The sequence below is a fragment of the Anas platyrhynchos genome, chromosome 10, assembly GCF_047663525.1.
Source record: "Anas platyrhynchos isolate ZD024472 breed Pekin duck chromosome 10, IASCAAS_PekinDuck_T2T, whole genome shotgun sequence".
Lineage (NCBI taxonomy): Eukaryota > Metazoa > Chordata > Aves > Anseriformes > Anatidae > Anas > Anas platyrhynchos.
In genome coordinates, this window is record NC_092596.1 from 14460372 (window position 1) to 14482769 (window position 22398).

Consider the following 22398-nt stretch of genomic DNA (forward strand, 5'->3'; position numbering starts at 1 on the left):
TACACCAGCCTGTTCTCGGGAAACAGCAGAATCCCGTGGGCCACACTGTTTTTGCGTGATAATGCAATTAAAGACTCCCTCGTGCTGCATGCACAGGAAGGACTGTGCAGAACTTGTAGCAGCAACCGCTTTGCTGCTTTTTCAGAAGTCTCAGACTATAAAGGGAGTGATTTTCCTTACTGGAAGCCTGTACTTGGGGCTGAAAATACTTCTCTAGCAGCTTGGGCTGCTCTACAGTGTTGCAGCTCATTCCCACACAGATTTCTGGAACAGGGAAATCAAAGTAAACAGGATCTTACCCCCCAGAGATCGAGTTCTGCCTGGAAAATCTTATTCCCTTCAAAGATGACGTGAACCTCAAGCTGAAAGATCAACAGAAAATTATCTTAGTGGGGCGGCACAGCACTTCCAGCGCTGTTCCCTGGACAGCGCAGCTGCCTTCCTGCCCTGTACCGCATCCCACGTCCCAGCTGCAGTGTAACTGCCGATCCCTCAGCAGCTGCCTCTCACCCCTTCCCCATGCTGCAGCTCCACCTCTGCCACCAGCTGAAGGTCTGGAGGCCAACAAAGCCCCATGCTGAGGCTGAAAGCCACTGAGCCAGCGAGGCTGGGCAGCTGCAGCCACAAAGCCACCAGGCTCTCAGCTCAGGAAGCGCCAACCCCAAATGGGTGTTGTAGAGCACCGGGAACCCGGCCGGCTTGTGGCTCGTCGACACAGGGTGCCATGAAAGCCCCAGCCAGCTTGCTGGCCCCACTCACCACGGTGCGGTTGGCCTTCACGCTGCTGAGGGCGGGCAGGGGGTTCTTGGCATAGATTGTCACCACCACTTGGCTGCTGGTTTGGTGCCAGTCCTGTCGGCACGACACCGCCTTCTTGTCCTGCCAGGGAGAAAAACCCATCATGGTGTGGCAGCCCCCAAGATGTTTGTGCCAGAGGGTGCTCTTTGTGTGTCTGTCCTTCGCAGAGAGCAAACTAAGGACAGCATCAGCTGAGCGAGAGCAAACCCTGCATCTTGTTTTGGAGGGGAGGTGGTTTGTGTGAAGGTGGGCAGCCCCTGCTGGACTGCCCCATGCAGCACAGGACATCAGTGCTGTGCTCCAGGATGTGTTAAGAGCAGACATCCCCTTGTTCCAGGGTCACTCTGCTGTGCCCAGGCTCACACCAGGAGCAGGCACAAAGCCTTTGCATCACATCAGAGTTCATTCACTCTGCAGGGACAGCAGAAGATGCCCTCTCAAAGCAGCCTCCCTTACACCCCCTGCGTGTTTTCAGCCCAGGACAAAGAACATCCTGAGCTCCGAGAGGGCTGCTCAGGCAGTCTGGCACTGCTGACTCAGAAGAACACGATGCACTTTCAGAGATATCCTGGGCTGTTTTCTTGTAACTTTCCCAGCTCCAGCATGCTGCCAGCTAAGAGAAACTCTCTCACACACACAATCGTGAATTGGCATCTTCCCCTCGTGGCCCTGCCACAACAGCCAGTGCGGATGAGGTCTCTCCTGAGAAGCAGCTGCAGAGAGAAAGCTTCATGAAAACAACCTCAAGTCATTTGCAGACATCCGCCAAAACTTTTGGGGGATTTTTGCAGGGCTTTTCCTGTGCTCAACTGCCTGTTCCTGTGCGGCAGCCTGCAGCACCAGCCACACCAAGCTCCTGGGGCAGAAGGTAGAGGCAGCCCTCCTTCAGCTTCCCACTGCACCCGTGCCACAGGCGTGAGAGCTGCCAGGTTCTGTGAATGCAGAGGCAGAGTTTTAAAACAACAGATGGGTGAGGATTCAGCGTTCAAACCCTGATGCAATCATCTGCGAGCAATTATGAAAATTAGCAGAATTAAATATGGAAATCCGCGTTAATGCAGAGCAAGGGAAAAAGCAGCCCCGGGTGCCAGTAAAGGTTTTCCCGGAGGCACTTTGCTCAATCATCTCCCCGGGAGCTCCCTTACCGCCTTCCCCATCCAGCAGTGCCGCCCCGTGCTGCAGCCCGGCTGCTCCAGGAAGGCGCTGAAGTCGGTGGTCCTGACCCCGCAGCAGCTCCAGTATTTCATCCTGCAGGGTGTGGGGCTTCCTGAGCAGGCAGCAGGACCCCATCAAGGGCAAGACCCCACAGGACCACTTCCAGCCTGCAGTGAGCTCAGTAAAGGGAGGTTCCTTACCCCTCGTGGAAGACAGGAACACCAGGGTGGAAGGTACAAACCTCTGCGTTGCTCTCTGCACCCCGGTAGACCTGTGGGGCAAGAAGCAGAGGGGAGACTTGGCTGTGCCTCCAGCACGGCATGGCCAGGCATCCGTACATCAGGGTTCATTCCCATCACAGTCACAGCATGTTGCCCGTTGTCACCCTTCCCTCAGGGTCCAGCATCGGAGAGGACTTTTTGGGGACAGCTGCTGGCCCTGCTCCCTGTTGGCAGCACCCAGCCATGGCAGGACACCGCTGCATGCCCCCAGCACCGCCCCACCAAGCCCCTATCCCAGCACAGCACTGCAGCCTTGGGGCGAGGCAGAAAGCGTGCTGCACTGCAGGAGTGAGGAGCAGGCAGGAATTATTCCATTCCGTGCCCATCCTACCCGGGTGAACTGCGGGGCGGTGCAGAGCGTGCGGGGACGCTGGGTACGGGGACGCCGGGTACTCACCGCCTTGCAGGCTGCGTTCTTGCAGGTGGTGCCAGCTCTCACCTGCGCTGCCGCCTCCCCTGCAAGGACAGCACAGCTTTGCTTGGGGACACACACCCCGCCTGTCCCCAGCCCTCCCACAGCCCCTGCTCCGGGCTCGCCAGGCCAGGCCAGGCCCTGCTGCGGACTGAGAAGTACCTGTGCAGCTGCCCTCGGGCACCTTGTCGTGGGGGGACAGGCTTAGTTTCTCCAGCGCCTGCTCCAGAGACCTGGATACTTTAATTGGCAGCAGTTGTCGTGGCTCATCAGAGCTGGAAAACAACAGCAACAAAGGCCGAGCATTGTGGGTTTTTTTGCAATTTAAGTGTTGCTGCTCCTTCCCAGGAGGCAGGCAGGGCAAGGCTCATGCACAAGCAGCAGCGTGGCCAGGCGGTGCCATCAGCTGAGCCTCTCTCACCTTGGTCTTTCCCGCTGCATCATCTCAGCTGATTTTGGTCCTTGGATGATGAATTCTGCCACTGGCTTGGCCTTCGCCTTGTCCGAGCTCTCCTCTTGGAGAGGCTCAGGGGGCTTCTCCTTGCTGTGGAACCCCTTTGTGCATCCCTGAGCAGCAGAGACGAGCCCGATGCCTGCTTTGCCCTTTCTAACCTGGAGGCTGCTCCAGCCCCGGTGAGCTCCCGTGACCCGGTGGCTCTGCGTCCTGCAGGGCCGGGCTCCCACCCTACAGCAGCGCAGGGGCCGTGTCCACAGGGATTCCCTCGTGCAGCCCCACCGGGGGCCGTGTCGGGAAGGCCTCAGCTCTGTCCCACCCCAGCCTGGCAGCAGAGGGACAGCAAAGAGCCTCCCCACCTCCCCGGGCTGCTCAGACACCTCATGGCGTGGGGGGCATGAGCTGCACGGGGTCCCAGCCGCTTTGGTGAGTCGCTCACCTGAATGGAGAGGAACTCGGAGAAGTCCGTCGTGCGCTTCTTGCAGCAGGACCAGCCCTGGGCACCGGGAGAGGATGAGACGGTCGGGGTGGATGTCCCCACCGGGCACACGGTCCCACCCCACGGCTGCGGCCCCTCTTACCTTCAGGGCATCGTGGAAGATGGGGACGCCAGGGTGGTACAGGCAGGCATCTGAAGGGGGAAAAGCATTCGGAGCCTTTCGGGAAGGGCGATCCTGGCCGTGCACCCCCAGCTGCTCCCGAGCTGCCTGCTGGCAGCCGAGGCCGCAGACCAGGAGAGCATCGGGGGGCAGGAACCCGCTTACCCTCGGCGTTGTGCTCGGGATCAAACCTCTGCCCGCAGCCCTTGTTGTAGCACAGCAACGCCATGGCTCAGGCAGACACGCGGCGTCCTTCACTCCAACAAAAACCCCGTCAATCTCATCCCCTCTGTTTCCCCACGGTTCCCAGCACAGGCGCCGCGAGGTGACTTTGCCTGCCTTTGGGGGCAGCTGGAGGAGGCGGCTGGTAACCGGAGAGCTGGCCAAAGATGGACATGGCAGCTGGCGGGACCCGCGTTATCTCCAGAGGCATATTTCTGTCCTGCCCCATGCTCCGGCACACGCAGGCACCCGGCGGAGGGGACACAAGCTGCGGGGTGCCCTGGGGTGGGCTGGTGCTTGTGCTCGGATCTGTGGAGCCACAGCTCCTGAGCAGCTGCTGGGAGAGCTCTCGATTTATTTATCATCCAGAGAAGGGGCTGAAAGTTTACTGGAAAGGGAAGGAAGAGACTTCTTCGCAGGGTCCCAGGGCAAAACCTGTGCACATGGCACCAGAGGACCAGAGCAGGGAATGTGCCCAGACATCCCTGATCCCCACCAGGGCCTTGTGCAGCCCAGGGATGAAATCTGTCCCCAGCAGCTTTCCCTGCTTCCACCATCACCACAGAAGTTTGCAAAATGTTACGTGGGCTTCCAGTGAGCAGGAGGGGTTTGCTGAAGCTCCCCGTTCTCATCCGAACACCCCGTGTTTTTCTTCCTACAGACGAGAAGCCCTCTTGAGATCAAAGATTTTACGTAGTTCCTACGAATATCTAAAACAAAAGTTTCTTTTTATTGTTCCTGTTTGCAGAGGCAGATGTTTCCTGGGTGTCTCTCCGACCTGTGGGATCCCACTGCAGCCAGCGAGCACTTCTGCTGCGGAACTGGGTCTGAGAGAAGCCCACGAAGGGCAGGTCCTGTGGGCAGCAGCTGCCCTGGGAGGCAGCCCGGATGCCACTGCTGCTCCTCTCAGAGCAAACCCTCAACGCAAAGGTACAGCAGCCCCAAAGCCTGCCCTACCTGCGGTGCAATATCCCCAGGAAAGCTCTGCAGGAGTGCCAGCAGCTTGTCTTTGAGCTGATGCCACCCCATAAAGAACTGCATGCCCCAAGGCACGGTAACAGGCAGCAGTGTGAAGGGCGGGTGGAGAAGCAGGAGGGATCACACAGGTCCCAGGGAGTCCGTCAGAGCCCTGTGACGGGTCTGCGTGGTGCTCTAGGGTTTCAGGTCTCCTCGTCCTTTCTGCAAGCCGTCAGCAAGGCCGCAGCTGTTGCCATCCTCGTGCCAGGGAGGGTTTGGAGCTCGGGTTACTTTGCAGAGGAAACGCCGAGGCGATGCGGAGGGTACTGAGGCTCGGTTTGGAAGGACCTGCAGGTTTGAGGTCAGGGTTTCAGCCCTGGGGACAGGCACAGCACACCCAGGGTGCAACAGGGACAAGCCCCGTGCTAGGGCTGGCACTTTCTGAATGAGAGAAAGGAGGAGATGAGGTACTTGTAATAGGAAGGCCGTGGTGTGGGGCAGCATGCCTGTCACCCAGCCCCTGGTTGGGAGCTGTGGCTGCCAGCAGCCGTGGCCCCACGTGGCTGGGTCCAGCCCTGCCCCAGGGCAGAGCTCCAAGTAAAGCACAAGTCCCTGTCGTGTGGGCTGGCTGTGGGCAGCACCTTTGGAACGGCGTGCAAGGAACGGCCAGCTGGGAATTACAAATAAAGCCTCTCTGCTTCATCTGCAGTCAATTTGGTCTAACAGAACAAAAAGGAGATAGAAAAAATGGAGCCAATCGCTCTCAAACGACTTCCACAGTCGTTTCTTGGGGAAAGCCCTGTTATCACCTTAGACCTTGGACCAAGGAGCACGGGATGCAGCTGCAGACGAGGCCAGCACAGAGCTGGGCTTCCAGACCCCAAGCACTGAGCATGAAAGCAAATGTCACCTCTTGAGGCTGCCGTGTGCCAAGGACATGCAGGTCTGTGAACAAAGAGGAGCGAGAGGGCAGCTTGAGGAAGGAGGTGACTTCACCACAGGGACACCTACCTGTGCATGCAGGTGCTGAAGGGCTCCTCACACAGAGAGGCACAGGGGAGGCACAGCACTTCTCCATGGAGCGAGAAAGCTTTGCACGTGTAATCCAGTCACAGCAATCCTGCAAAGCCTTTCAGCAAGGAGCCAGTCCAGAAGTCCTCTCCGAACACGCAGTTTCCTTGTCTTCAGCTGGCACCCTCGTGAAAGCCTGCAGCCAGAATTAGCAGCGTGGGGTTTTACAGGTTTTCCTTTTGGGGGCGCCACAGCCTAGAGGCACAGCCACCCCGAGCAGGCAGACTGCACCGAGGGAGGGAGCGTCCCAAAGGCACAGTAAGGTAACAGTAAGACTGCTCATCAGTCCTGGTAGGGAACATCTGCCAGTCACGTTCCAGGTAAAAGCCCCAGGAACAGCCACATCCCCTTCACAAGGCAACAGAAGGGCTGATCAGCATTCTAGCCACCTTACTCGGCATTTTGCAGCGTGTAGTTACCTTAGCAAATTGACAGGTGAAAAACATCAAGCTCCTCACACTGTACCTACAGGTGTCGCAATCCCTCTGATAATCACCACTAAATACTGCCAGCTACTCATACAGATGATGCCAAACACTGAAATAAAACAAGCAAAAGAAACAAGACCAGCAGCTGCAGTCTCTCTCCAATACAACTTACCAATCGTGCCATTACAAGCTAATTATAAATATTCAATGAACAGCCGTAAACTAGTAAAAGCCTCCAGAATGACTATTTCATCTCTTTTAACAGGGTACCCACGGGCCAATTCATAATTTTTAAAAGCTATTGCTTTGGTAACATCAGGCACCTGAAAATGTTTTCATCTTCCCTATTATTTCTCAGGTTTATAAGGCAGCTCCTTATGCTCCTACACGGTAACTTTCTCCCTCCCAAAGTCTCTTCCTAAGCTCCCCCTTTCTGCTCCCTCCTTCCCAGTCTCACCTCAAGCTTCAATACAAGAGTGTAAATCAGGACTCCTGTCCTTACAGATTCCCTCAGGTATTACATAGGATTAATTGTTATTGTCACCACTGACACTTACAGTCCCTCCGCTTCCTGCCCCAGCAGAGTTCAGAGCCCCAGAGGAACGTCTGCATCCTACTCAGAGGCAACTGCAACGTGGAGCAGAGACAGCTTTGTATGAGACAGATCAGACAAACATTCAACTCTGTGCTCCCAGTGACTCACAGACAAGTCTTCCACTTTGCTTCTCTGTGCCTGCAATGTAGACGTAACCTAGGTGCATCAGGACTTCCCCTTATTTTACTCTTAAATGCTGAAGTTAAGGTTCTTATTCCAAAAACCATACAAAACTCATTCTGTGACAAGAACTGTTAGAAAATTCCCAGGGGTTACACCCTGTTTACAGAGCTATGCAAGAACAACTTTTACTCCAGAATCTGATGCTTGATTTACTTCAATACGTAGGTACATATTTTAGTAAAAAAAAAATAGAAGAGACAGCACACCAGATAAAAAAGGCTTAAAATCCACTTTAATAATAATGCATTCCTGTAACATTCCTCAGACAAACTCAAACTTGTTAGTGGGACAATTACAGCTTGTGTTCAAACAGTTTACACTAAATGAAAAATCTTGTAGTACTTCTACACAAAAGACAGGCAAGGTTAAGATTATACAAACATTTGTTTCAGTTAAATCTTCAGCATGAGATACAGTATCTTTGTCCAATAGATTGTACTTTACTACCAGTAAAAATAAACAGCGATACAACACATTATCAAAAAATTCATCCGAACAAGAGCCTTCCAGCCATTCCGGCTGCACATGACGGTCAACTACTTTAAAGAAACAGATGGTCCAGATAAAAAGAGTAACTACAAGTTAGGATAAAAAAAAAAAAGAAAAAAAGAAAAAAATGAACATAAAATCTCCCCAATTCACTACATGATGGATCATTTGGAGCTATGTAAATTTACAGAATCATGGGAGCTGCAAAGTACCCAGATGCTGCCCTAGTTCTCCAGAGACTTCTTCCCTGTGCTCTTAAGCAAGGTACGCTACACTAAAATTAAAAAAATGCCAAGACAATTTTATCTCGTTTAGTCTCAGGGCTCCGGCTGCAAATAGGAAACCTGGAACGGTCAAGGCATTGAGGTCCTTGCCAGATTTTACCGTTACTGAACAACCACGGCAGCCTCCCAGAATTCATTTTCACATTGAAATTATAGGAATGCACCACATGAAATTTTCTAAAACCTTTACCAGTCAGACTGCACTCCCCTTTTCCTAGAGTGGCTTAACCAAAGCAGGCCCTAACGAACTAATTTGAACATCCACCCCCTGAGAAGAACCCTGTGTGGCCTGCCAAGATTCCTTTTCTCTTTGGGGCACGTGCAGGGGGCAGCTTAATCCTGTTAGTATCTGCGACGCTTGTTGGGGCCAAATTCCCCCCCTGGATTTCCTCTGTTGAAGGCAGGTGGGTTCCCACCCATCGCTCCGAGTCCTTCCATCGCGCTGCCCTGGCCGAAGCGATCTGCAGGCGGCGGTGGAGTCTTGTAACGAAGACGAGTGCAGAAGAGGCAGAAGGAAAAATAGAGAACAGCAGTTAAAAGCCATTTGAGTAGATTCGAATCCTGTCAGGATCCCACAATTACAGTTCACCTTGCTATAAACCCACCACCCTACCAAAACCAACCCCAAAGCCCCAAAACCAGGCTGATAGGACTGTGGTTACAGTTAAGCATTGTAGGATAAAGCCTCTTTCCCCACATAACTTGGAGTCAAGCAAACTGGAAAACAGCTTATGTGATCTCCACAGTAGTGCCTTGCTGTGGAGCACATAAGAAATGCAGTCTGGGAAAGGAATTCCACGTTTCCACCATATTTCCCCACCCAAACTGAATGTAAACGAGGAGCAGCACACTTATAACACAGCAGTGTCACGATCCAGGCGTATGCAACGCTACAATTCCAAGGTAAGTCTGAGATACTTGTCTTGTGCCTTGGTCATATCCTGTCACTTCCATTCCTTTGGCTCTCCCATCTCCCAGCTAGAGTAGTGCTATTGCACAGCCTCTTCCTTCCAGCATGGAGATGAGATGAAAGGGTAATTCAGCTTGGAAGGTACCTTAGGAGATCCCTCATCCAACCTCCTGCTCAAAGCTGAGTCAGCTATGAGGCAGATACATGGCAGGCATGTGCTTTCACAAAACACTGTGAAGCCACCGCATCTTCCTTCCCCCTCAACATCAGACTCATGGGTTCCATTCATTCTTCATCCACATGCTTACATTACTACATACTATTTACAGCATAATACAGCACTCCTTCCATCTTTTTCCCTTCCCAATAGATGAACTCTAAGCAATTGTGGACTTCCCCTGTAGGACACATTACATCACATTAGGGAAGTCACTGCAGTCACTAACCAACTGGAGCAAACATGCAAAGCAAGTGCTACGTACATGAATAAAGAGCTGGAACACACTGAACTAGTAACACAAACTAAGCATCTAGCCAGGATAAAGAGTTTCCAAAAAAAACTCTATGCATACATGTATATCTGGCCATTAAAGAAGCAGCTTATTGCTTTTTGGTCTAAGTGGTATTACTTCATCATCCTGATCTGAACTCCTTCCCCTTTCCATTCCTCTCTTCATCTTCTCCCCCATAAATTTCCTTGCGTAGTACACGTTCCTTGAACCACAGCCTCCCTACTGTCCCTACCAGTCAGGTAAAAAAGCTCACAGCCAAATAAAACTGTTCTTTATGACAAAAAGACTTCCATGAAGCAGTCATGCTAGATTAAGAATTAGGAAGGTTTGCAGGAAAATTGCTCATGACACCAAGTACTAGGAACTGCTGAAGATAAACTTTCAGGACAAACTTCAATATGACTGCTGCTGTTACTGCAACTGATCCTGTATGAGATTTCATCCTCTGACAGATAGGATCAACATGCAAAGAAGCCATCACCTATTGTAAAGCTCTGCAGTGAAGCTGTAACTGTGCATCACCAAAGCTTGAATCCTTTAGAGGCATCCCTCTCCTGAGTTCAGCTACCAGATCATCCCCACACCCACATCATTTGCTTTACTAGACTTAATTTTACTTGCAAACTAAGGAAACTCCCAAACTGAAAGTTACAAGCAGCAGTCACCAACTTTCACAGCGATATTCATTTTCTATTCCTTCCATTACTTTCATAAAAACCGTAACAAACAGCAAGCAATTCAGTTCTTTCATGTTGACAAGTTACCTCTCACCACAGTAACTACATGCAGACCCTGAGCTCGCGGTTTCCACATTAGATGTGACACCTTCAACAACTCCTCCAGCAGTATGAAGTAGCACTCCATTTCACATTTATAACAAGCTAAAACACGCCACTACCATTCACCAACTAAATCACTAATGCAGCAACCATAATTCCTGTCTAAACACCCTTGTTTTTCAATTTATCCCACTAGTAGCTCAATAACCTTTAAGTTAGAGAGTATTCTTAAAAGCATTTTTCCCTCCCAATCCCATGGAAGTTTAATAAATGGGCTTTTTGCAAGCTGGTCACAGCATGTTGAATAAAGTCTGTACAGCTACTACATGTTTTATGGCAACCTATTTCAGTTCACTACCAGTACCAGAATTAAATATATGAAGAAATTAATTTCTCATCTCACTATTACAGAAACTGAGACAAGTTCTGTGTTTTCTAAGAAAAACAAACAAACAAAACAAAAAAAAAACAAGCCAACTTTTAAAATCTTTTAAGAAGGATTTCTAATAAACAGAACTTCTAGATTTCCATTACTTGTATTTGAAAATTAGATTTGTATTTAGAATTTTCCTTAGCGCTTTCTCTTTAGAATTCTTTGGTGACATATATTCAATGATGAGGATGCCTAAAACGGTTTTGAGCTGTCTAAGGTCCATCAGGGTGGGGATGACTGTGGATGGATGGGGTGCAAAACTGAGGAACTGTCTGGTCATACAGCTTTGTAGATAGAATGTCAGCCTTGAGTTTTGCTGATCAAGCATTTAAACTTCCTTTGCCCTACAAGTAGAGTCTCAGAGACCCTTTGCAGACAAAAGCTACTGTTTAAAATTCAATTAAATGTAAAAATTTAAAAAGGCAAATAAGCAAGCATAAACTTCACTGATTCTTTGTTATTTACTTCCTAAGCAAATCAGCTGAACTCATTTTTGCATACTTATTACCATATTCCTTTTAGCATAGAAGAGCATTGTTTTAAAAAACTAGTGATGGACAGAACATTTCTGAAAGCTTGGCTTTATGCCAGCAAGAACATAACATCTCCAGATACTCTCACTCAAAGCGCTTTCCAATATGCCATTTAAAAAACAACCATGTAGTACTGGTTGATTGCTAAGATCCTTCTAACAAAGGGTTTAGTATCTTCAAAGTAAAGAAAGAAGTATTAGACTTGGCTCAATTTCAAAAATACCAACTAACATTGAGGCAAGATTAACTTCACAGCAGGTCTAGGGTGACAAACAAGACTCAACTTTAACAGTGTCCTCCTTTACACAGGAAACACCACAATCTACATTTGAAAGGTGTGCAGGAAAAGCAGATGGAGATACATTACCATTCCCATGGCTCCGTCAGGTATCATAGCTCCAGGACCAGCTGCAGGAGGTGCAGCAGCTGGGACGTTGGTACCACCCATAGCTCCTCTATTGTTCATTCCAATGGTACCTGGAAAAGAACCAGAAAAACCATGAACCAGAACCACAAAACACCACATAAGCTCCCTGTAGGATTATATCCCAGGACAGAGTTCTAATCTATTAACCATCAGTGCACTACCAGGTCAAGACAAACTGATCTCGCATTCCACTATTATCTGAAACCTCGGCAGGTCCTAACGCTCACTGCCTTTGTTAAGCACTGAGCCTGATGGTCTTGTCACTCACTGTTGTGCATGTGGCCTCAAGCTCTAGGTCATGTAGCCAAAATATGGAAATCTAGTAACTGAGATTTCTTTCTGGAATCAAGGTCTAGTACCACATGTTGTACCAGCTTCCGTATCACTACGAACTTCTTAACCACATTATGGCTCTAACAGCAATTTCAACCATCTTCTGCTTACTGAACTTTCACGTACGTACAGCACTGCCTCATACCCATACGTTTCCTGTCATATGACAGCTTCCTGTCACTGAAATGGGAGAAAGTTACTATGACGGTTTCTAAATAAGGAGCTGATAAAATACAAGAGCTCAAAAAAAAGAAACAAAACACATGGATTTTGCAGAGGACACAACCGTGCACAGGAATTAAGAAGACTACAAAAAATTCTTACCTCCCATACCCATCTGCCCCATTCGCATGTCTGGTGGCTCCCTCTGGAAAAGAGATGCTCATTTCAAATGATAAAGATCCAAGTATTTTGTAATGTAATTACACAAATTCATTGAGATCTGGGGTTTTATTACCAGATAGAATTACTGGGTAAATTTCAAAAGCAGATCTGAGCTACTGCTACTGCTATTAACTGCTGAACAAACAGCTCTTATTTAAAGCATCTCATTCTGCAAGACAATATTCAACAGCGAAGCAATCCTGGTACAGCATCAAGCCACAAAGCTGTGTGTGCAGATTTTACCAAAGAGCAGCATAAAGTTATCCAATACCTGGATGGAAAGATCTGCTGAGCAGCAGTAACACATTGGAAAAAATTAGTTTTTATTACTTCCTCAGTGTAGCTAAGTAGCTTTTCCTGCTGAAAGGAATGCAAGCTTACACAACAAAACACGCAGCACTGGATCATTTCCAGACTTCCAGCTAGTGAACGTCAGGCACACACCACAGATCTCCCTTGCTGAAAAACTGGAAGCACCTCCTCACCAGTGAGGATACTGCTTTTCCAGGATGGGAACTGAACAGATATCACTTGACTTCACCTGTAGTCTCAGTGCCACTATTTATCAGGTGAATGCACTATTACTTAGAGAACTCAGGAGTTCTGCTAGGTAATATTTGCATTTAGAGGTCAGTCACAGTTTTGATCTTTTGTCTTTACAGTTAGCTATTTTGCTTAGCAGCCAATTTTTTGCTAAAATGCATAAACAATTGTCACCTAGTTGCACTGACATTATTATAGCATCTCCATAGCATGAGAGCTGGTTCCACAATAGAAAATTGCCAGGACTGAAAATGAACTGCTAACAGCTCATTACAGAGCTAGCATTACTGCTATTAAAAAGTAGACTATCACACATTTTACATTCCAAAGAAATGCTTGACCAACACAGACTTTCAAGTATAAGCAAATTATTGTGCCTGCAGCAGTGTCTCGAGCTGGGATCGTTCCACCTGAGGAAGACTAAGAACAACTGCAGGCTAGGGATATAGATGGATACATGACCACAACAGGGCTCTGCAATAGGACTTCAGAAGAGTACATCTTTGTTACTACTCTTAGAATATAATTAGTTAGTGTATGTTCTTCTGAACAGCAAGACAGCCACTGAGGACAGCAGTGGGACAACAGTAACTGTGTTAATTTACATTTTCCAGACAAAATGTTATTATGACAGACAGGAATCTATAACTGGCTGTAGAATGCATTGAACAGGTATGTAGAGTCCCTCAACCAACACATTAAGCATCCACTGGAAGCCCTGTGCTAGGGAAGAGAAAAAAAAAAAAAATCTAATATCCATCTCCAGATGCAATGGAAAGGTAGGAATATTCATACCGCATCAGTGAAGTTCCCCTTGAAGCCTTCCTGCTGGCGTCTCATCATCTCTTCTTGTTGCCTTCTCATTTCCTCCTCACGGCGCCTGCGTTCTTCCTCTTGCCTGCAAAGAAGTGGCAAGGATGCTCAGCACAACACAAAGTGACCGCTTGCATCAGAGCGTTGTAGTGCTGCCTAGTGGGCTCTTGTTTTGGAAACCTACAACTTGGAAAGCACTATTCTGCTGAGGTTGTGAAATATCAGGCACCTCATGATGAAAGCAAACATCTACGAGCAGGACATTTTCAACACTGAATTTTAAGGAGTTCATTATAGAACTCATCCTGAGCACACCCACATACACAGCCGCTCTCAAGTACATGCTGACTACGTTATACTGCGTATAATGCATAGAAGCCAGACAGTTCTCAAGCTCCTCGTATTACAGAAGTAATCTGGAGATCTTCCTGGAGTTTCTCACAATGACCCTGAGACAAGGAAGAGCTGGAAGGGAGAGAGAAATCTCTGAGACTAAGTTACCTCTCAAAGGAGAAGCTAGAATGGGGTTTCCCAACCTGCAGCACTAAAGCTGCTGCACAGATCCTGACCTTTGTATCTGCCTCGGTCAAGGAACTAAACTGAGACAGAACTGTAAAAAAACAAATACTAGTCAGTGTCCTTCAATGTCAGCAGAAGAAACTCCTAACTCCTCCATCTTAAACCAAGCGTACACTCTCCCTATGAACAAAAAGGCCCAAAACAACAGCTACTCTTTAGGTAGCAATTAAATTGTCACCCTGAACAATAAGTGAACTGAAGAAGTGCTTTGTTCCATAACGTTATGGATTCACAGTTTCAGAACCTGCCACCTTACCTGATTTCCAACTGTTTACGTTTTTGTACTTCTTGGTTATGTAATTCTTCCATCCTCCTCAGCTCTTCCTGGCGTCTCATTAAATCTATATAAGATAACAGTTAAAAAAATAAAACAAAATCAACCTTGTCTCCTCTACCACCCCCCATCAGTTCCTGAATTAGAACCACAGCACAAAGGAAGAGTAAGACAATAGAACTTCCAGCAATACAGCAACATCTGTTTGGTTGTTGCTGCCACAGTTGGTTAAAAGTTATGCAGCTTTGCCATAGCCCAACCTCGGTGGGCTCTGGCCAGTCTGAGCTACCCACCCCGGGTGCTGAAGGGCCCTGTTCTGATTATCCTTGGTTGTTACCTTGCCGCATGAGCATAACTTGGTGCTCATGGCGAGCTGCTTCCATTTCCATTTCCAGCTTCTCTCGAGCTTCCTTGATGTTGCGGTCTACCTGTTCTTGCTGCTGCTTCTCCATTTCTATTAGAGCCTTCCAGCGCATGGCATATTCATACTCAAAGCTGCCAGGCTGTGCGAATCGAGGAGGCTGCTCACGCTCCCTGTCAAGCAAGAAAGACCTAGTGAATGCTTCAACAGAGCAAAGAGGATCTAAGAAAAATACAGTATGTGTGTAAATGCAATGGCAGAGCCTTCTGACAGTTGGAAAAACATTTCACTGCAATAAATAAATCACTAAGTACACTTTTTTGCACAAATAGCTGTGCCTGATACCGCTTTGTCTGTTCCTCGGGATGCATTCTACTGAAAGGAGAAACTTAAGACAGAAAACTGTGTCCTGTCCTCACACCCAGCAACAACACTGCACTCCTAACACACCAAGATACTGGGCAAAAGACATTTAGAAATACTCTCGACAGAAACAGCTCCTGCTGCACAACTCATGAACAGCTTCACTCCAGAAACATACCCAGCCCAAACATGCACGCTCACCTCGCTGGTCTCTGCAGCCCCCGCAACCGGAGCATGTGACTGCTCCTAACACAGCCCCCGGGCTCCTGAAGCTCTCATCCTCCCTGCTTCATTCAACATTCATGACCTCACATGCTGTACTAATACCCAATGCTCTAATCATATGGCAGCTGTTTACTGTGGGAAGTCCTCAAATACCGTGGCCTTACACCTGGATAGCTCTACAATGCCTCACTGCTGTTCACATCATTCGGACCATTTTCACTGTGAGTTCGTCTGCTTCCTCCACAGACTGTCCCTAACACCTCGAGCACAGAATTTACACCTTTTGTTTCAGCTTCTCATCCCAGCAAGGGGAAAGCACACATTATCTCAAACTGCCACCAATTTTTATCCCAACAACGGAAGCAGACAAACACAACAAAATATGTGGAGCCTGCCAGCCTTACCCAGCAGAGTGGATCCAAACCCACTGCTTTCTTTCAGCTAACTAATTTCAAGGGAACAGCGTAAGCAATTCTTTTTCTGGATTCAGGTCACGTATTCAGAAAAAAGGAGGATCTCTAGAAGCACTGATGAGCCACCCTCCTAAGGCTCAGGCACTAGCTGATACCCCGGAGCCCCCAGGCAGTCTCATCTCGTGTCTTATGGCAGCCACATACTTGTGATATTGCTGGTTTTTGATGACCAGTTTCTCTGGTAGTCCCTCTTCATCATCATACTGATCCATGGGCTCCACAGTGACAGGCCGAGGGAATCTGTGAAGAAAAAATGAGGTGCTTTGAGGATAATTCAGGAATGAGCTTGCAGTGTAGGAAAGCCTGTGTGCTATGTCTGAAGCTATGAAATATTGCTTTTAGCACTGCTCAAAGAAATTGAGTGCAGCCAGGGTTCTGAAGCAAAGTGAAAACAGTAATTACTTTTCACAGCATTTTTTTTTCCACCCCCCTTTAGACTAGGAGCTGAACTGTTAATTGAAAATCTTGATCCAAACCAAAAATGTACTCAAAGAAGAATGCTTTCAGTTACTTGTTTAAATTAACAACTTCACTGGAAACTTGACTTCCTGGAGTAGGCACAGCACAGTAGTACCAGAGTCTGTTTTTTTCACCCCTTTCCTCCCTTGCTTCATGAGCAACCACAGGCTGCACAAGCTCTTTTTACAACAGTCTAAAGTGAGGAGTAACACTGCTCTTCACTGGAGATCCCTGGCTGCATCACTCGTATTCTCTTGGTGAGACCACCGCTTCCTGTTACTGCCAGACAGCAGTGCTCTGCAAGTTCCTGGTGGGCCCTGCCTCAATTTCCTAAATAATCCTCTGGCACGCTTTGCAACACAGACACTGAGGATGTGTGCTTCTGTGTGCAAAAGAGAACTACTTAGCAGAAGCGTCCCCATCTCTGCAACAAGTCCCCAGCACAGCACTGAGAGTGCTCACACCCTCAGCGCAAAGCAGCGTCACAATTCAGCTTTAGCTCCTTAATCCATTTGCCATAGCTGGGGAAGTGACAATCATGCCATGCCAAGGAGCAAGCAGTGCCCAAACTCCAACAGGAAGGCAGGACGTGAGAGGCTGAGGGTCCACAACACAGCTTTGCACTTTTGTGTGTTACTAATCATCTCATTTTCCAATGTGAGACTAATTATCTCAAGTTTCCAATGTGACAGTCTATTCCAAGCAGTTTATCCATCCGCTTCTGTCACAGACTAGGACAAAGCAGAACAGCTTCAATCAAAACTAAACCTCGAGTAGAAATAAGCACCACACTGTTTTGCTGTCCCAAATGTCAAAAGCTGATGTGCAGACAGCCAGAGAAAGAGTGAATGTTGCCCTCAGGTGCTCTCAGTTATACACTGGTAGTGCTTAGCTTTGCATGCTCACTTTTCAAATGTTGTTTTCATGATTCTTTCAGGCTATATGGTTCTGAGTCAGCAAAAGGGCACAAAGTAAATAATCCCAAGAAACTAAAATAGCCCAAAAGCTCCCTACCAGCAACCCTACTGCAGAGCACTACACATTGCTGGCTACTCCCGAAGTCTCTCAGGCAGGAAAATAGCAATGAAAAAAAAAAAAAAAAAAGCAAGCTGCTTTTTGAACCAGAATGTGCTGTGTACTGCCATGCCATGTGCAGCCTCTCCCCAAAAAGGAGCAGGGCGAGAAGCACAAAGCTTAAAAAAAAAACTTTAATAATAAAACACTTCCTGAAATCGGGGCTATATTGCTAATTTCTAAATTCTAAGAGCATGCATACAAAATATACTTTAGTATTTTTCACTCAAAATAGACCATAAATGGTTCCCCTAGCTATTAAAGCAACAAGCCATGCTCTGTGGAAGCTATTTAGAATTAATCATTTGCTTGAGCATGTTCACATAATTATCCAGGAATACACTTTGTTGCCTTACGATATCCAAGCAAAGGGAGAACAAGCTTCTGAGGGAAAAAACCCCAAACAACCCAGTGCATCTGATCCGCTTCCCAAACACCTCGTGCCCCAGAAGGTGGATCAGCACTGCACTCAGCAGCACACCTCACCGAGTGTGGCCCCATCCCTAGACTCAGCGTGCACAATTAACGCACTCGAGCTTTGTTTCCAGCCAATGGATGGGTCTCTGATACAGCTCCTGTTTCTTAGAAGCTGCTTTAATTGCCCTAAGGCAGCTTTAGTGAGAAAGAGTTTACTGGACAGCCTTACACTGACCCCACCTGCAGCTTCCCAGAAGGAAGCTTTGAGTTTCAGCACAGACTTGCTCTTAGCCTCACTCCTGTTGGAAAGGAAGCTCGGTTCTCCCTGGGCAAAGCACCTCCTGCCCTGCTACACCAAGAAATGTCGCTCACAAGCCAACGCCACCCACCAGCCTGCACACAACAGCACAGCAATTCTCGTCCTCCGCACTTACGTAGTCAGCAGGAAAGACCCATCACTACATCTATCCAGGGCTTTCCTAGCAGCAGGCTTCCCTGAGAACTCCACAATGCCTTTTCCAGAGGATCGTCCTCTGTCATCCACAATAACCACAGCCCTTTCCACCTGGCCAAACACTGAGAAGGCTTCCTCCAGGAGCTCATTGGACACAAACTGAGGCAGGTTCCTGACTGTCAGCGATGCGCTGTGGCATGCAAAACGCACTCTTAGCTGCTTCCCACGGAGAGGCATGTTGTCTAATTCCACCTTTGCAATCTCTGCCAGAGTGCGAGTTTCCTGAAGATAAAAAAAGTCATCATTAAAACTCTCAATGCAGCATGGAATCAGCTACGTACACAACAGAGTCACAAGTGTTATTTCCCCTGAACAAGTACTTCACAGAGAGGAACAAATGAACCTCCCACAGAGTGTTAAAAAATGCCCTGACCAACCACAGCTGCTCTCCATTACCAATGACTTTACCTGAATACACACGTAGAAAGTTTGGAGGAGGAAAAAGAAATGTATCGGACATAAACCTAATCCGACAGCCAGTGAAAACTAAGCAAACAATGATCATTATCTATCAGATATATCAGTACATTAAGGCTACAGAACAAGTTGCTCTTTTTTCTTTTAAAAAAATAAATACATTAAAAACCTCATGCTCCAGCCACTGTTATTGGGGCTTTAAGACATGTAACACCTAAGCCAATAACATCTGAGAACCACGGCACCATGTCAGTAACCACACTTCAGTGTGATCACTTGGAGACTCTCCCCTGCCACAAGAGCACTCATCACCCCAGCAGTACCGAGTGGTTACCTATGGTCACAGAAATGTCTCGTTCACACCCTCCCAGGAGATGTCTACCTGGTCTGTAACAGCATCAGGTGCGTGTTTTCCTTCTCTTTTCTCTCAGCTGATTCCAGAATGCCTTTACCAGGTATCTCAAACCCTGCCACACGCTGCCCCAATTGACTTTCCTTCCTATACCAGGCTCTAGACAAACCACTTGTAGAAGCTGATCTGTGACTGTAATCCAGGTCACTTAAAATCAACAGTGGGCTTAATTACCTGAAGATACCTGAACATTTACTACTTCCAGTTAGCAGCACTCCTCTAGCATAGGTCACTGCCACAAAAACATGCCTAAGGTAGCAAGTCACTCACCAGCCTGATAAAGCCAAAGCCTTTGTCCTTGTGTATGAAGACTTCCCCTGCCTTGCCATACTTCTCAAACAACTTTCTCATCTCTTCCTCTGTAATGTCTGGGGGCAGATTCCCCACAAACAGGCGGCTTCTCTGAGTGAAGGTCTTTTCACCGGGTTTCCGGAAATTCTTCAGGTCAATAGTCAGGCCTTCATCTGAGGGGAATAAGGTACACAGCTGCTCTACAGTTGGGGGGATAAATTCTATTAGGTTTCATCACAGTGAACGCAGAGACATAGGACAATACAGGTAATACCACCCCTTCGCTTAGACCTCAAACCTCCCCAGCCATCTCTACAGCAATGATTTTACTTCAGAATGGTCACTCGGGCTTCAGCTTTTGGGTAACTGCTCAAGATAACCGACCCACAATAAGATCTGTGGTCACAATACAAAGTTTTGCTATTACAACCCGAATAAGGACAGGAAAGCTGCAGCTTGGCCAGCAATCAGATTTTTACTGAGGGGAAGAAAAAAAAGTTTTAAAAAAATATGCAAAAAAGAGTTAATTTTGCCCAGACAAGTAACATTTTAATTGGCTGGTATTCTATGAGATGGGATTTGGGTTCTAGAGTCTTGGGTTCCAAATTGAAGAGAAGACTGGAATGGCAAAAATGGAAAAAAAAATAAGAATAGCCACGTAGGTAAGACCTCAAAAATTAAAAAAAAAAATCTGTATTCAGTAAGTAATGCTACATCTAAACTAACAAATGGGACTTGTTACAGCAACCCCCTCAAACCCCCACGTGCACAATTCGCTTAAGCCCACAGTTTAGCTGAAGCCCAGCACGATCTGGAAGCCCTGCTACAGGCGGACGGCTTTATGACCTCTTTACCTCCCTCCGTCCCCTTTTCTTAAAGGGACCCAAAACCTCCCTGCACAGCAAGCTGTAAAAAGCAATTCCGCTTTTTTTTTTTGTTTGTTTTGCTTCCGTCTTTTATTCCCTTTGCAGTTTTTCCTCTTTTCTATTTGACCCAAGCAGCAGATCCATTCCTATCCCATCTGCTGTGCACAGGCTCCACCTCAGGGCCACGTGTCTGCAGTAAACTCAAGCGGTTCGATTCAGACTACAAAGCAGGGTTCTAACCAGGAAGATCTATTCATGCAAAGGCAACCGTTAAAGACAAGCCTTTCGTGAGTACAAGCACACCTCCACAGCTAACTCTTAAAAAAAATCGGGCTGACAGCATATAGAAGGGTAGCGTAAGGACAGTAAGTGATTTACTGCACACCGCTCAGTCACTTGGGTGAAGCGTTTGTCTCGCAAACGACTCCAGGCTGTTACCACAAGTATTCGGGGGTCAATTGCAAGGCCTGCAAATACCCTAAGCGGGACTTAGGGCAGCGTTAACCAGCATCGCTGCTCCACCGTAAGCAGATCCCCTCAAAGGAGTCTGAAGTACAGCCTGTCACTCCGAGCTGATCCCTCGGAGAACACAACAATGCTGCTCCTGTGCTGTATTGTTCCCAACCTGACTGGAAACAAACTCCTCGGCCACCCTTTTCTGTGATCCCCCACGAACCTGTTTAGCAGGATCGCTTAATGAAAACACCCGTGAGTTTTACACCAGGCAAGCATCTGCATGTGGGCGCACTTAAACATGCAGCTGAGAGCGAAAACCACAGAGGAGCCACGCACAAGGAGCACAGCCAGAAGCGCATTTAGCTCAGGAAAAAGCCTTTGAGAAAGCCAGCAAAGCGCGCATGCAACTTTTCTCCTCTTTTGCTTTGAAAAGTCGGCAGCGAGACTTCGAAAACAAAAGGAAATAAAAGAGAAGAGATTTTTAACACCAGCAGAGAACTTTCCCTCTGTCTGGGGGCGGGGGGGGGCAGCGCCCTGCCTCCCTAGCTGCGAACCATGCAGCTGGATCAGCCGCAGCCCCGGGGGCCTTCACCCTGCGATCCCTCCTCCTGCCCCCGAGCAGCAGAGCCGCGACCCGGGCCCGTGAGGATCCGAGCGGCGCCCGGAGCCGCCCCCCCCCCCCCGCGCCCCGCCCCGCACTCACTCTGGCTGTTGGCCTGCTGCCCGTTGGCGGGCCCGGCGGGCGGCGGGTGCGGCGGGTGCTGGTGCTGCTTCCGCGGCGCGTGGTTCTGCTTCTCCATGCCGAAGCCCTTGTTGCCCTGCATCTTCCCCACCTGCGGGGCACAACGCGAGGCTCAGCACAAGGGGGGAGGGTGTGGGGGGGGCACAGGCCCGGCCTCACCGGGACCCCCCCCCCGCTCCCCCACTCCCCCTCCGCCCGCCTCAGGGGCCGCGCGTGGCGGCGGGGCGGGGCCCGGCGGTGGCCGCTGAGGCGCGGGGCGGCCCCGAGGCGGTCCCGGCCTCACCTGGCGGCGCCGGGGCGGCTCGCGGCCTGCTGGGCCCGCTGCAGCCCGGAGCCCAACGCGCGCGCGGCCGGAACTGGCGCACCCTACCCCGCTGCTCCCGCCGCCCGCCCGCCTATTGGCTGCCCCGCCGCGCTGCCCCGCGCTCCTATTGGCCGCTTTCCCCGTCACTCACCGGCCGGCCGCGGCGGGGCGGGCCGAGGCGGGCGTGCGGCCCTCTGCGCGGCGCCGATTGGCCGCGAGGCGGCGGCGGCCCCCCGCGCGCTCCGCCAATCAGCGCGGCGGGCATCAGGCTGGGTTGAGAGGCGAGCGAGGGGACAAAGGAGCCGAGCGAGCCGCCGGCGGCCGCCGCGCAGGCGCAGTGAGGGCCGGGCGCCGCGCATGCGCGGTGCTGCCGGGAGGGAGGGGAGGGAGGGGAGGGGGGGTGCCCGCGCTGCCTCTTAAAGGGGCCGCGTCCCGCTCCGAGCGCGTGCAGCGCCGTGCGCGCCCCCGCCCCGCAGTGCCCGCGCGCGCGTGCACGGGGCCGGCAGGGGCGGGAAGGGCGTGAGGGGAGCGCGGGGGGGCGGGGCGTGAGGGTGGGGGTGTGGGGGGGGTGAAGCC

At 49.5% G+C, this 22398-nt stretch overlaps 2 protein-coding genes across 5 annotated transcripts; both read right to left on the bottom strand.

Annotated features, from left to right (window-relative positions):
- Positions 1-885: 885 nt before the first annotated feature.
- ITGB1BP2 (integrin subunit beta 1 binding protein 2) lies at positions 886-4097 on the bottom strand. Its single transcript, XM_072043065.1, has 10 exons — positions 3865-4097; positions 3682-3731; positions 3540-3596; positions 3068-3213; positions 2809-2921; positions 2632-2690; positions 2154-2224; positions 1944-2046; positions 1609-1730; positions 886-1511 (listed from the first exon to the last, which is right to left on the bottom strand). Exons 1-10 carry the CDS (start codon positions 3926-3928, stop codon positions 1427-1429), a joined length of 870 nt encoding a protein of 289 aa, XP_071899166.1. The 5' UTR covers positions 3929-4097; the 3' UTR covers positions 886-1426.
- Positions 4098-7367: 3270 nt separating this feature from the next.
- On the bottom strand, positions 7368-22115 carry NONO (non-POU domain containing octamer binding). 4 transcript variants are annotated; one of them, XM_027465487.3, is made up of 11 exons: positions 21974-22115; positions 21480-21609; positions 19434-19627; positions 18255-18556; positions 16015-16110; positions 14786-14982; positions 14431-14515; positions 13578-13680; positions 12180-12222; positions 11463-11572; positions 7368-8408 (listed from the first exon to the last, which is right to left on the bottom strand). In XM_027465487.3, the coding sequence occupies exons 1-11, from the start codon at positions 22085-22087 to the stop codon at positions 8271-8273; spliced, it is 1512 nt and encodes a 503-aa protein (XP_027321288.1). In that variant the 5' UTR covers positions 22088-22115; the 3' UTR covers positions 7368-8270. The 4 variants fall into 4 exon arrangements, with proteins under 4 accessions (XP_027321288.1, XP_027321286.1, XP_038039957.1 ...); XM_027465485.3 differs by having other exon boundaries at positions 19434-19654; XM_038184029.2 differs by lacking the exon at positions 21974-22115 and adding an exon at positions 21802-21921.
- Positions 22116-22398: the final 283 nt, after the last annotated feature.

Coding starts and splice junctions, on each gene's coding strand:
- NONO (XM_027465485.3), bottom strand. CDS start 22,087: ATGCCCGCCGCGCTGATTGGCGGAGCGCGCGGGGGGCCGCCGCCGCCT. Junction 14,983..16,014: donor AAAAACCAGCAATATCACAA/GTATGTGGCTGC, acceptor CTTGCTTGACAG/GGAGCGTGAGCAGCCTCCTC. Junction 13,681..14,430: donor CGTAAACAGTTGGAAATCAG/GTAAGGTGGCAG, acceptor ACTTCTTTGCAG/GCAAGAGGAAGAACGCAGGC.
- ITGB1BP2 (XM_072043065.1), bottom strand. CDS start 3,928: ATGGCGTTGCTGTGCTACAACAAGGGCTGCGGGCAGAGGTTTGATCCC. Junction 2,691..2,808: donor GCCCGAGGGCAGCTGCACAG/GTACTTCTCAGT, acceptor CTGTCCTTGCAG/GGGAGGCGGCAGCGCAGGTG. Junction 2,047..2,153: donor GTTCCTGTCTTCCACGAGGG/GTAAGGAACCTC, acceptor CACACCCTGCAG/GATGAAATACTGGAGCTGCT.